The sequence below is a fragment of the Dermochelys coriacea genome, chromosome 12 (genome assembly GCF_009764565.3).
Source record: "Dermochelys coriacea isolate rDerCor1 chromosome 12, rDerCor1.pri.v4, whole genome shotgun sequence".
Taxonomy (NCBI): domain Eukaryota; kingdom Metazoa; phylum Chordata; order Testudines; family Dermochelyidae; genus Dermochelys; species Dermochelys coriacea.
The window spans coordinates 8,057,813-8,072,534 of NC_050079.1; the positions used below are offsets into that span (position 1 = coordinate 8,057,813).

Below are 14,722 nucleotides of genomic sequence, written 5' to 3' on the forward strand. Positions count from 1 at the left end.
TACCACTTCCCTCATATCTGTTGGATGCCTCTGCAACAGCATCCTAATAGACCAGGTTTGAAAAAACAATCATCAGCTGTGCAAAGGACCAAGAGTCCTTTAATCATCCAAATTCAAGAACAAAATTACACCAATAAAATAACATGGCTTAATAACCAGAGTGGGAAAAGGCAACACACAAGCCACCAAGAGAAACATGCACTGGAAACTATAGTAATAAAAACAAGCATCGGGAAGTCTTCCATCCCACCGTGAAGATGCACCAATGCAAATAACCAAGGGGATGGAATTATAAACAAGCAGGCCCTTCAGGAAAAAGGCCTGCTCCTCTCAAGGTGATCTCTTCGGAGAGGGAGCAGTTCCAGTGCTGCCTCAGGACAAGGCATGGTTCCTCGGGTCCTGTATTACATAGGGTGTTATAAGGTAACGACTAAGGATGTCCTGGTTAGTGCGCTTGCTGACGTACAGACAGGTGGAGAATTGGGGAAGAAGAGAGAGGGGACTGGACTTCACCTGAAAAAACACAAGTGAAATAATTTGGTCAATGATTATTAAACAGTTGGCTTTAGAAAAAACGCCCCACTCTCATCTAGTTTACAGCCCTGTGCTCTCTAGCAGATCAGAGTAAGTGGTGAAGTGGGTCATATCAGGAAATGCCCAAACATAACAGAAATATGAAAGACAGGAGATTTTCATGTTGAATTAGTGATGATTTTTTTCATTATGAAATCATAATGTAGGCAGTTAGCTGGTATGAAGGATCACTCCAATACATCCTCCAGGCGTTGTCTACACTATGTGTGAAAGTCGATCCGAGCTATGCAATTTGAGTTATGCTAGTAGCGTGACTCAGGTCGACGTAGCTTAGATTTACTTACTGCGGGGTCCACACTATGCTATGTCGACAGGAGACGCTCTCCTGTTGACTCCCCCTACTCTTCTTGTCCCGGTGCAATACAGGAGTTGATGGGAGAGCGATCCGTGGTTGATTTAGCAGGTCTTCACTAGACCCCTTAAATCTACCACCCATGTATCGATTGCCACACATCAATCCCTGGTAAGTGTAGACAAGCCCCGAATAACGTTTAGGTACCTCAACATCCCCTCCCTTACCTGTGCTCTCATCTTATGCCTCCTCCTGTCCTTTCTTGCACTTTACGCTCTTCAGACCAGAGAACGTGTCATATTTTGTAGAGCGCCACATACATTTGTAGTGCTATACAGATGATCAATACCAGTAACAGTCATCTTTCTAACAGGTTAGTGCCACAGTCTAGAATTCCCCAGGACTAAGTCTCCCGCTGTGTGCTGTCTTGTGGTTTCTTGTCAAGCGAAGAAAAGTTGACAAAATTAGGCATAACAAAGGCGAGGTACAAGGTGGTTAGAAAAATCTGACCCAATAGTTTGTAAGTCATTCAGAACAGCAACTAGCAGTGTGTTTATATATCCCTCTACACGTTACGAATCATACTCAGTGATGCAAAATAGGAAACCAGTTCTTCCCATCCTGGGCACTGAGATGGGAAAGTTGGTACTATTCTGTGTATTAACCTCTTGACTGCTGAAGTGTCTCTTTGGAACACACCTGCTGTGCTCCTAACCATACATGTCCTGACATTTCCATGATCTGAAAAGCTACACAGCAGGTGCTATGGAGGACCAGGAGTAAAAAGGCTAAGAGCTAGTATCTGTCTCATTCCATTTTTAAGATGGATAGGCAGCTATATACAAGTGTATTTTAGACAGTGAGTTTTCATACAAACCAATCCCTGGGCCTTCCTGATGAAACACTTCAGTCAACATTTTCAAACTTGGGTGCCTAAGTTTAGTCGCCTAAAATCCACCGAATGCATCCGATGAAGTGAGCTGTAGCTCACGAAAGCTTATGCTCAAATAAATTTGTTAGTCTCTAAGGTGCCACAAGTACTCCTTTTCTTTTTTTTTACTGCAGCACTGATTTTCAGAGGTATTAAGCACCCAGAACTCTTAGTGACGACAGTTGGAATTGTGGGTACTTGCTACCACTGGAACTGTACCCTGCGTCAGACACCCACATTTGAACATTTTGGTCTTCCTCTTTCAGATCTCTAGCATTCTATCCTGGGGGTAAATAGTACACTGTGTCATGGCAACCTGAAGTCTTGACTGGTATTTAGTGAGACTCTTCTGTTCAAATCTTTTTCTGAAATATCATGCTTTCGAATCAATTACAGTAGTTTCTGTTTTTCTTTGGAAACTTCACTGATTCCTGCAAAGGCTTCAGTGCAGTTATTTTGGATCTCCACCAGCATACGTAAGCTCAGAATCTGGCCTCATATCTTAAACCTCCTCTGAAGTGTCAGTTTATGTTACCTATCCTTAGGCTTGGAAGGATTAGAATTTTATCAGTACAAATGTCAGTAAACATCCACTTCACCATACACCGTAATCCATGAAAAAAAAATATTTCCGTTGATTATCTAAATTTACAAGTTAGGCAAAGTAAGGAAAATGCTGCTTGAGAACTTTTTACAGTTTGATTTAAGGATATTGACTTTGTACATTTTGAAGGGATGTTGACAATTTGTGCTAGAAAGCTTTGATTTTTTAAAATCGCAGTGTCTAATCGTCATTAAGTAATTATTGTCTGACCTCCTTGTAGTTTCCTGCAACTATGAAAATTTAAAATAGATAGAAATTGAAAAGTATGCTTCAAACTCAATGTCCCACAACTGTGAAAATTTAAATTGATAAAAATTAAAAATACGAAAAATAAACAGTGATATTATTCATCAAAACTTTAAAAAATAAAAATCTAATTCTGCCAAGCCTACCTGTTCTATGTAAAGCTGAACCGCAGCATATAAAGGTATATAGTTATTCACAAGAGAACAATGTATGCTATGTTCAGCAGCTCTTATGTAATACGAAGTACATATATATTTTCAACTTATAAATTACCTTCATTTTTCAAAGAAACCCAAAAAGGTTACGATTTCCAAGCTGTGCAGTTATTAAATGCTCAAATCAGAGAAAACTGCATTGCCATTAAAAGCTTCCTCTGTCACTTCCTGATTGTACTAGACAGTAGTTTATTGACCTCTCCAAAAATAATAGCTACCACATCTCTCTCCGTATGGCCCATTTACTTAAAGCATGTTTTTCTATAAAGCAATGTTTAAAAAACGAATAAAAAAATACAAATTGGTGAAAATAAAAAGATGTCAAAAACAAATATAAACCAAAGAAATTTATTTTCATTGACAAAAATACAGGATACAAAATGATATTGGGCCCATCAGCTTAAAGAGCTAATGACAGGAAGGGGATGCTACAGTTCTAACTGAAAGCATCTGTGCTAATTCATAAGGACCTCCATCTGCACCAGTCTTGCATTTGTGTCTCCTGACGTTCTGTAGGGGATCATTCCAGCAAACGTTATCAGTGCACGAGCTTGGGATCGGAGTTGCTAAGAAATAAAAAAATTAAGTACTGGTTACTTTAAATTAGGTCCATCGAAATACCATTCAACTCTGAACAGTGGTTCATTTAAAGACTCATTTATTAAACACTCCCAAATCAAACAGACACAGATAATCTTTCTTTCACACTGTTACTCTTCTGACAATGCTTCTCCACGTTTATCAAGGAAATCCAATTATTTTCATTTATGTCTGTCAAAAGTACCTTGTCACTCATTCATTTAAAAATCCCATTGATGTAAAATTTCCCCAAAAAAGGCTTTTTCAGCAACAGGAGTATTACCCTGCTACAAGAACAATCTCACTGATTTCCATCACTGTATGAAAATTCTTCTCTACTTTAAAAGAAGACTAAGAAATGCAAAAAAAAAAAAAAAAAAAAAATCACATCAATGCAATATGACAATTGACACTTTAAAGCACAAATGAAAGGAAATACAAAATGTATTGATCCTGGAAGTCAGCCACACTACACATACATTTAGGTCTTCATTCTCTATTACACTAAGGCCTTACCCACACTGGCAGAGTGGGTTATACTCCTTGTAAGGGGACTTTGCTCTGCCACAGCAGTGAATGTAACTGAGAATCAACCCTATAAAGGTATTAAATTAAAGTTAACACCCTCTACTGTAAAGAAAATATGACACGTGCACAAAGGTGGCCATGGTGCAGCTGCAGCATCCAAAACTATTTTTCTTAAATTTCCTGAATTAAAAAAATTAAAGGCGTAAAAACCAACTCTGGGATCTTGAGAATGTTTCAGGTTACATGGTTAGGTTAGCCATATTCTGTGCATAATAAATCTCAGGCTGAAAACTGAGGCTTTTGTTAGCCTGCAGTAAGGTTTTCCTCCTAAACATGAAGCATCCTTAAATTGTTATACTGAAAAGTCTGTGTTTAGAGACATAATGAGACTCAAGATCATTCTTCAGTCTGCTGGATGAATTGGGAAGTTGAAGCAACCATGATTGTTGTGGGCATATCAATGGTTAATCAAGGGCAGGATGAATCAGGGTACAGGGATTTACAAAGCGCAGAGTTATTAAACCCTATTGTATAACTGGAGTCAGCAACAACAGCACCCCAACACCCTGTCTGGGCAAGACCCTCCCTTTTCAGTACAATATTACACAGGTTATTTGGCCAATGGAAACAGAACCTGGCTGTATGTAATTTAATAAGGGCATCCACATTTAGCTAATGCACAAATCCAGTGTCTCAAATGTAAGGAAAATTGGATTAATAATATTATAGGAAAATACTAAACAATTTTCACTTAATACTGAGATCAAACGTCTTTTTATTCCACTTGCGATATATAAATAACATGTATTTGGGAAGGGAGGATCAGAGGGACTTCAGCTCTGTTTTCTAAAGGTATGGCACTACACAAAACCAGACAGCACAGTTGCAATACATCATCACATTTTGATCTGGTGCTGCAATCCTGTTGGTCATCCCTCCCAAGTTAAGCAAAGTCCTGAATAAGGATTTGGATGAGAGACCTCCAAGAACACCAACGTGCTGCAAGCGGTGCTGCTGGTGATTCAACAGAGGGCACTCTTCCCTCCGAGTCAGTGTTGAACCACTGCAGCAGCAATACGTTGCTGGAGGTGACCTCTCAAGGAAGATGCAAAGCCGAGGTTCTGACGATCTGCAGTCACTCAGATCCCATTGCAATTTATGAGACAGTAGGTTATTTAATATATTTCATAGAGTTTAAGGCCAGGACCATCAGATCACCTAGTCTGACCTCCTGTATATTAGAGGCAATTAAATTTCACCCAGTTAGTCCTGTGTTGAGTCCAATAACCTGGGTTTCACTGAGGGTATGTCTACACTGAAACGTAAACCCGTGCTTGAGCCCAGGCTCAAGCCTAATTCCCCTTGTGTCTACACTGCAATTGTGCCAATCCAGGGTCCAAAGACTCTGCAGGGCTGGAGGGTCCAAGCTCGAGTTAAGCCAGGACCCAGGGTCTGAACCCTACTGCTTTGCAGCATAGATGCAGCCCCACTTGACTCAGGTACCAGGAGTGAGCCGAAAATATCCCACAATTCCTTGGAACAACTTCCTTAGCCCGCTCTGTCCCAATAATCTGCAATCCACTCTGCTGAAAATGGAAGCTACGAGAACAGCTCAGGTCAGCGTTAACCCATTCTGTTCTGATCACCGATTTGCAAGCACGCTATCAGAGAGCTTCCTGGGTTTGCAATGGAGAAAGAATCCATCAAGCCTTTTGCAAAGTGAGCTGCTTCCTGGTAACGTGCAGGACGGGCAGTAACTTTTCCCCACAGTGCAGCACGGTCCTAGGGCTAGACTTACAATACTTTGGAGGGCGGGTTGGGGGCACTAGAGACTGTGGGACAGAGTTACTTCGACTCGGGTCTGTGCACTGCATTGTGGACACCAGAGCACTAGGTTCGAGCACAAGTTAGAAAATTCTTAACACGGGGTTAAAATACAGTGTAGATGCTCAAGCCCAGGGTTCCCTCCGATGGGTCAGCCGACTCGAGTCTCACTAACCCTGGGTTTACATTGTAGTGTAGACATACCCTAAGGCATTTCAGTACTCAGGCAGAGGACAGGAGGGAGCAAGTTGCTACCAATGCCTGAGGCTCCTGCAATGGCAGGAAAATTATTAAGTGAGATAGGGGATATTAATCTCTGTAACCCAGCCAAATCCCAAATCAGATGACAACTCTCTGTACACAGACTCTGAATCACCCCTGCATTTTTTCCCATCATCAACATTTTTCTTTTACGCTCTCCCTAAGCTGTTGGGCACAGTTGCTGGACAGCCTCATTTTGCCCCACAGGTAGGCTGCATATTAGCGATGGGCGAAGTGATCACCGAGTAGAATGGAATCGGTTACATTTGTAAAAGTGCAGGGTGATTCTTTGAGATGAAAGCGCTGTACAAAAAGGCAAGAAATTATTCCTATGATGAATACTAATGCTGAGGAGCAGGGAATAAATGCTGAGCAAACCTCTTTAATGTCAGTGCATTTACTGTTTCCCTTATCTTTTCATTGCCCATGATATGGGAGTCAACATATTTTTAAAAAGCCATTCTGAACCCCATCAGTAACTCATCAGTAAGGGGTGGAGGTTTTCGGAGAAGGTTAAAAGAAGCCGAGAGATGTAGGTGTTCCATTGGTTGTAATTCCTTAAGGAACATTCAGGAAGAAATCAACGCAACAAAACAATGCAACTTTCACTTGTGCTTTGAAAAAAAAAAAAACCCTGCAAATAAAAAAAAACGCACTGTGGCTTTTTCACTTCCTCTGCCAGGAGAATGCCCTTCAGCTGTCCCAAAGAGTTAATAGCAAATCACTGGGCGAGTGTATTACATGGCAGTGACGTGTTAATTAGGGTTTAGCTGCCGCTGCCATTAAAAACATGCTTTCCCAGATCGTAATGTGGCTTGCTGTAATCTGTTTCTGACTGAAACTTGGCAAACAGACCAGGTCTGGCTGGATAGGATTTTGTTTCTTAATCCATGACGCCAATTAACTTCATCATTAAATAAATTCCTAAAAATTGCTCTACTTAAAAACCTGGCTATTTAAAAAAATATTTTAAAAGGTAGCTTGGCTTCCAACTAGCATTAGGAAAGCTAGAGATGTGATGATGCTTATTAATTTAATGGAAGCAGGAAGATTGAAAAAGCAAAAAAGTGCACGTGTACCACCACTGGTGGTATTCTTACACATCCCCATTGCTGTGTACTCTATATGGACCCTATACAACTCCCTCTGATTTCACTGGAATATGGCTCAAGATGGTCATCCTAGTGGCCCTGATTGGCACCAGTGGGCACATTTAAGTGGTGATTAAGAGAATTATGTTCTTCTAACTCAGGGTCCCATTCTCCCCTGAGTAGGAATAACCTACATGGGGACTGGAAACTGCAAGAAGTGCTACTTGTGACATTTCCTATTAGTTCTCCTGAAGAGAGGAGGGGTCCCCTACCATTGAAGAAGCTAAAGGAGGCCTCCAGGGAGACAGTTGCAGGTCTCTAGAGATCTGATGAAGGTAACGATCTCTCTGAATAACCTTTGACTCTACACTGCTGCCCAGCCTTTCCTCATCTTGCCGAGTCCCCTGGACAATGCTGACAAGAGCCATGCTGCCAGGAGCTTTCCCCAGAATTTCTCCCTGGGGGGGCCGGGTTTGTATTTTCCAAATCTGCAGAGGGGGAAGTGCTCTACAGGAACTTGTGTTGGCTTCCCCTGCTGATTTGGGTGGGCGAGATTTTGCTGGAGCAAGGCCCCTTCCTTCTCTCATCCACTCCCCCCACCAAAAAATAAGCACCCCAACAGCAGTGAAACTGGAATGCCACAGAGCCATCCCACCCCAGTGGGGTTTCTACATGGTACGGCGAAAGGGAAGCATGCTAGAGAGCCATTAACTACCTCTCCTTCCATGCCCCAGGGGTCAAATCTGTGGGTCTGAGCTCTTCTTTGCAGAAGGAAGGGAAGGAAGGTGGCCATAGTTTTGTGGGTTTTTTACATCCCCCAGCAAATGTAACTAATTCCACTGGAGGGAGATGTCTTCATTCTTGTGGAGTTATGATCAGCACTACTGTCCTCTTCTCCCACAAGTGACTCCACTGAACAGGGCACAGCAGCCAGATCGCCCACTGCAACGTCTAACGGTAAGCTCCTGTTGCACAGAAATAGGATGGTACTGAAACCGAAACCCAGTTGTGCCTTTGATCACCACCAAATAGCTAAAATGCCATAACTAAGCTAGAAAGCCAGGTAACAAGCTTTCATGCCTGAAATATAAAAGTTAAAAGGATTTTTAAACAAGGAAAATAATCAGCAGCTGTCCACAACCACAACAGCATAGGAATGCACAGGCTGCTCACTAAACACCTTCACAGCAAAGAAGCTGACATTATAATGGCTCCGGAAAACATACATTTCATTTTATGCAAAGTCCTGCTAGCTAGCAGCTAATCCTGTCAATGATCAGCTTTATAATCCCTGAAGAACCATGCACCTTGCAATGGGACTTACTGGAGTTATACCTCAGTGGAAATGGCAGAAAACAGAACCTACACGATATGGCACAACACTGTGAAACATGAACAAAACACACAGTAGAAGGAAAGGGCTTAGCTTAAAAGCAAGGGACTTTGGAGCTAAGGCTGCCACTCCTCCACCCTTATGCCAGTTCTGGGATAATATTACAGGTATTATCTTGCATTATTCTGAGATTGCTTCTCATAAGAGTAAGTTCAAAGTGACGTGACAGCCCAACTGCTAAAAGTCCTTCTTTGCTGCTGCCAGTCTAGGTTACAATTGTTATTGCAAGATAGGGTTTTGTAGTTAAAATAACCTATACAAGTACAGACTGTACATCAAAGCAAAAAGGTACTTTATCACCTTGATTTTTAAAAAATGTAAACTTTACTCTCTTTTAAATGCATCTATTGTGGAAAAGGTTCTTTCTAACCCTGAAATGTGCAAGTCAAGCTATAGTATTTGCCTCGTATGTGATAAACACAGGAAATAAAGCTGACTACGACCTGAGTTGTTATTAACTCTAAAGGGGGAACTGATTTTTTTCCCCCTAACCAGTTAAATTAAAGGCTGAGTTCCTGTACTCCTTACTCAGGCCTATCCATGGAAAGTTTACCTGCGTAAAGACTTAAGGTTTGTTCCCAGTCGTAACCAGTAACACTGAAAACTCTCTAGTTCAGTTTAAAGTCTGTCCCTGCAGTGACACATACTGGAGGTTCTTAACAGTGAACGGTGTAACAGTCAAATCCACTGCATCAATCATTGGATTCAGTGCATTAGTTATGGGACAATAGCTAATAAAGATCCCATCAATGGGCAAATTTATCACATTTTGATGAGAGAGGGTACGGGATGTAACTACATTTTAAAAATTAGGGTAGTGCGATTTACAATGACATTCTTTCACAACATTAAAGGCTTGAGCCCCCATAAATCTGTGTCCTTACCCTTTTTTTAAAGCCTGCATCCTCACTACAAAGTGGGCAGGCTCAAGCCTCAGTCAATGCAGTGCTTGGGTTCTAACCCATGTCCCTAGCCAGGTCAGGTAGCCGAGGCTTAAAGTGCCTCCAAACCCAGGTCAGAGATCTGTGTGTGTGGATTACAGGCTAAAGCCCGGCTAAGAGCCCAGGCTAACTGGAATATAGACATACCCTAAGCAAGCTGCCTTGTAAGTGAAGAACAAGTCAGTCTAAGATAGTGACTATCTGAGGTTCATTGTTACATGCATTTGAGACCCAAAATATTGAAACAAAAGAAGAAAGCATTTAGCAAACATCACTGACCGACGATAAGGACTATAACCTTACCGAATCTCTATCCTCCATTACACGCTGGGGTCTTGCAGGAGTGGCAGGGCTTGTGCCTTTCATCCTCTTGTATTGGGTGAACAAAATATTCATGGTCGCAAGAAGGACCTCAGATAAATTGTGTCTGATCTATGCAAAGAAAAAAAAAACACAAGGGAATGAAGAGCAGGTCAATATGGAGTCATTACTGTTAGTACAAGAGGTCAGAAAGCCGAGCACTATCTGTTGTTTATACAGAAGGATGTGTTGAGAAATGCCACCTCATAATTAACTTGATTTGAAGATGTCTGCGTCATAATGAATAGAGGATTGTGACTTCAGGTGGGGAATGAGCAGCAGGAGAATATGAACTCTGAAGAAACAAAATACGCTGATTTATGGCAAATATCCAAAGAAATAAAACTGGAGGGAAGAAAAAAGTTGATGACATCAGCTGGACTGCTTCTAAACAGGACAGATTTCCAAGTTTTCCATGAAGACACTATAGACTTAATTTACAAATCTAGGACATGAAGAGTGAAACTGAAAACAGTACCTTTTCCATTTTTAGTACTGTATGATTCATTGCTCCAAACAGAGTCAAGAGTTGACAGCAATGCTGTCACATCAGCATGGGCACAGTCCCTCAGCATTACGCTGTCATTCATTCTGTCAGTCTCCTACTCCTGTATTCATTTCCAAGCTGACAATACCAAGCAAGACATTTTCTTAAAATGTTGTTGTGAGATCAACTGAACTGGACTCGAAAGGCCAACAACGGCAACCACTATTCAGTATTAGAATCCGGGTATTACACTGAAGAGAATGCTTTCAAATGGCTCCAGACACTCTTCTCTTTTAAATTCTGATCTAACCCTTATGTCAAAAGGCTGTGGTTCTTCGTTAGAAACTGGTAGGCAGAGAGGATGCTTTACAGATGGGCCATGCTATGGAATGTTAGAAAATTCCCACTTCTGCTACCATCAATTATGCTGCAGCAGTGAGGGGTTTTTTTCCCTAAAATTCCGTAGTGTTAGCTATGGGCATGGTGGTCATTTGGATACTAGTTTTTGTGATAAGATGATAGAAAGCACGGTAAAGGCTGCTTAAGATGCTTCATCCTACCACTAACCATCATGATAGAATAAATGGTAGGAAAATCCTTATTTTACCACCCCAGCTAGTACTTTGAAGATGGGTGAATTTACAAGCAGAAAGAGTCAAAACCCACAATATTAAACTCTTCAGCTGGATTTGCACCTGTTAGAATCTAAAGCAGTTTGATTACGGGGAAGTGACTTTAGGGCAACAGTCTACCACATGTATGAGTCAGGAAGGAATCAATAAATTCTAAGACTTGACGGGAAATGTCATTCATTCATTCACAAGCCTTTCATCTACAAATTCACGTAGCAGCCAAAAACGATTATGCTATTAAAAATTCTCTTTAATATATTTTAAGATTACATCTAACATTTGATATAAAGTTCAAAAGTAAGTGCTAGGGAGGCTTTGCCCCTGGCATGTCAAATTCAATGGACAATCTCCCAGGGTAATTGCTGCAGCCTGCAAACCAATAATAATTTCCTTTAGTTTGGAAGGAAAGAAACCCACATTCCCTCACATGCTGAGTGGCTGCTGAAAGCATCGAGGGCCCAATTCAATACAAATGTTGAAACTTTTCAAATAAATGTTCTGAACTCAGTGTTAGAACTCACAAAACACGGTGTGGAAGACTCCAAACAGATCCTGTTCCAAAAAATGGATACCACGATCTGAGATTTCTAGTGCCTGATCTTAATGCTGCACGAAGGAGCCCAAGTGGTGTAATGGAAAACTTTGTGATCAAAGACTAGAATATTGAATTAATCTGGACCTGATCAATAATATTTCCAGTTACAAACTATAAAACGGCAAAACTACTGGGCTCTTCCACTTCTCTGGCAAGACATAAATAGCAAAAGGTTGAGGGCACAAGGCGTTGCTTACTTCATCGCTGAAATTTCTGAAGGCAGCCACCCTCTCTTCCACACAGTCTTGGCTCAGGGGCACGAGCTTTAGATGTTCAATAATCTGCAAAAAGGAGAGCAAGAATAAGAGTAGATTTTAAATGTAATTTCTCTCTACCATATGCTAAGTAACGGGTTTGTAATTTTGAAATGTTTGCAAAGAACACCATTAGGTAACTGAATTGTACCCGATAATGCTATTAGACGGCATTTTACCGCTTACCCATTCATTGACGTAGCATGAACATTTTGGTCTGGGGCTACAAACTGTCAAGAAAAAAGTCTTCCTGATCAGATTACAGGAAAGAAATACATTTTTTAAATTCCTGTCTCATCACTGCACCTTTTAACTCATTCAGTGCAAGATCCCATGACACCTTTTTATTGTTTTAAGTAGTGTTACATGAAATGCTTTGGGTTTGCAAAGGCATTGGTAAGTCTCGTACTTCAAATGGAACTTACATCAAAGGCCCTGTCAAGGTGGCCGGCATGATATTCATCAAAAAATGTCATTAAGTCTAACAGAAGGTAGAATGTGGAGTCAATGGATTTCTTTGTACTTATCCCTTGAGCTTTATACCTGAAAGAAAAAGAAGTATTTATAATTTTACTGTGCAAAACGGCATCCACTTATAGACATGAGTCCCTAACTTGCAATTCCTTGGAAGATCAGGCTTGAAGCAAAAAGACAGAGGCATCTAACAACAAAAAGGCAGTTTTCATTTCTCTTAACCGTAACAGAGTTTCTGGCGGCTTTCTCTTTGGCTCACTTTAATTATTTCTCCCACTCCTAATTCTTACTCAGAAATAAAATGTTTATTTACATTTACATTGCTAATGTTTCCATATGCAAGTGACAACTGGCTGTGGAAACTGGAATCCCATCTAGCTGATGGGCAGGTGTTGTATAAGCATTTCTAAAATACTGTTTATACAGCATTGTTATCTGTGAAATTTGCTGCCTTGGGATATTCAGGCAAATACCTTAGTAAGACTTAAAAAAGAGTTAGACACTTATGAATATTATTTCTAGCTATACTACTTAGAACAGAAATACAAAAGCTACCAATCCTCATTCTTTATAGTCTGAACAGATTGCCAACAGGGTCTGCTCTCTTCCTCACTCCAGTAGTACAGTGCAGTTGGTCAAGTGCATTATATAGACTTTTAACCATCTGTCCTCTGATGCATCTTGCATTAGCCACTGCTGGGGACAGAATACCAAACTAGATGGACATTTGGTCTATTCTGTACATGGCATGTCCTCTGTTCCCGTGAAATGGTGCAAGAAGGTGATCACTGGCCCAAGTGCTGCTTGTGTCACTAAAACATTGTCCACAATACATAAGCTGAAGAAAAGCCCTATACAATAATTAAATGGGAAAAAGAAACCCATGGCCTAGTCAAGTGTCCTGAACATTAGGAAGCACAAGGTGGGGAGAAAAAGCAGAAGTGGCTGACCTAGCCATTGATGGTGTGGTTATAAAGCAGTACTACAGAACAGTCATGTTTAAAAGTCCCCCTCATGGAGACTGAAACAAGCTATTAAAGTGCTACTGTAGACTGTTAGATCATAAATTCTAACCATAGGCTTCATTCTCCTTGATGGTTGCTGAATAATATATCATATTAAGTGAATATAGTACTAATTTTCACTCTTGTTTTAACCCTCACTATCAGGAGGTAGGATAGATTGAAACAGTGACCTGAAGATATCACTTTTCAGTAAAGAAAGTCAAAGATAGGCTAAAACTCAACACATCGTTTTAAAAGACAGAAATGCTTGGAGATTTGCTTATTTTATTTTATTTATTTTTTGCACATAAGAAGGTACTATGGTAAGAATTAAAAAGTTTTCTAAAAGCATCGGGATTTTCCTTTATTGAAACACAGGAATTCCCATATTTCATTAGAAGCATGATGTATAGTATCCTGTCTCTGACAACAGCCCCTATCAGATCCTCAAAGGAAGATGTAAAAATGGGACTATTTGCAACAACATGCCAATGAGAACAGTTTACTCCTAACCCCAGAAAGTTGGTGGCGCAGAAAGGCTGAAGACCCTTATAAACGTTTATCCCAGTTAGTGTACCGTAATGGCAAATGACAATCTTACTGTTCATATAAACATCTTTCTTTTTGGATTCCTATAATGATCTTTATCTCAATAACATTTTGTGGCAGGACTGGTTCACTTCATCTTCTGTAAAACAGCCTTATCCATTTTGAGTTTAAATCTGTTGCCTTTTTAATCCAATGCTATCTTCTTAAAACAGCAATGAAACAAACCTGGTTCTTGGAAAACCAAGTTTTCAGGATGCTAACCTCCAACTCTTCCATCTGTCTCCAATTCTCTCAAAACAGCCCCAGTCATTAAAGTTTATTCTTAATTCAAACTTTAAGTTAGTGGGTTGCACTACTACTAACAACCACTACTCACTAATTTGCCTAGGGAAATTTCATTAAAAATTCTCTTTTTAAAAACGCAGAACTAATTATACTTATTGCTGTCTAGATTATCTCTCTCTCCCCACCACCCTCCTCCTTTCCAGGTCTCCTTTTCTGATTTGACCAAGGGTAATATATCTTGCTTCTGTCACATTCATCTGACCAGGAACACGAGATTACATTTTCTATTTGTGTAATATACAGTAATTAAAAGCAGGGCAGGACAAGTTCTGCCCCTTCTCCGTTGAACAGGTTTCAGAGTAGCAGCCATGTTAGTCTGTAATCGCAAAAAAGAAAAGGAGTACTTGTGGCACCTTAGAGACTAACGAATTTATTTGAGCATAAGCTTTCGTGAGCTAAAGCTCACTTCATCAGATGAAGTGAGCTGTAGCTCACGAAAGCTTATGCTCAAATAAATTTGTTAGTCTCTAAGGTGCCACAAGTACTCCTTTTCTTTTTTTCTCCGTTGAAATCATCAATAAGG

At 40.5% G+C, this 14,722-nt stretch overlaps 1 protein-coding gene across 6 annotated transcripts in view; it reads right to left on the reverse strand.

The window, feature by feature from the left end:
* Nucleotides 1-3,216: 3,216 nt before the first annotated feature.
* Nucleotides 3,217-14,722, reverse strand: part of NUP93 (nucleoporin 93) — a 127,814-nt gene continuing 116,308 nt past the window's right edge. For all 6 annotated transcript variants that reach the window (XM_038368047.2, XM_038368045.2, XM_038368046.2 and 3 more), the window contains 4 exons: nt 12,253-12,370; nt 11,771-11,854; nt 9,803-9,931; nt 3,217-3,448 (listed from right to left, as the gene is read on the reverse strand). In XM_038368047.2, coding sequence (XP_038223975.1) covers nt 3,338-3,448; nt 9,803-9,931; nt 11,771-11,854; nt 12,253-12,370 — 442 coding nt within the window. In that variant the 3' untranslated portion in view covers nt 3,217-3,337. The remainder of the gene's footprint in view (nt 3,449-9,802; nt 9,932-11,770; nt 11,855-12,252; nt 12,371-14,722) is intronic.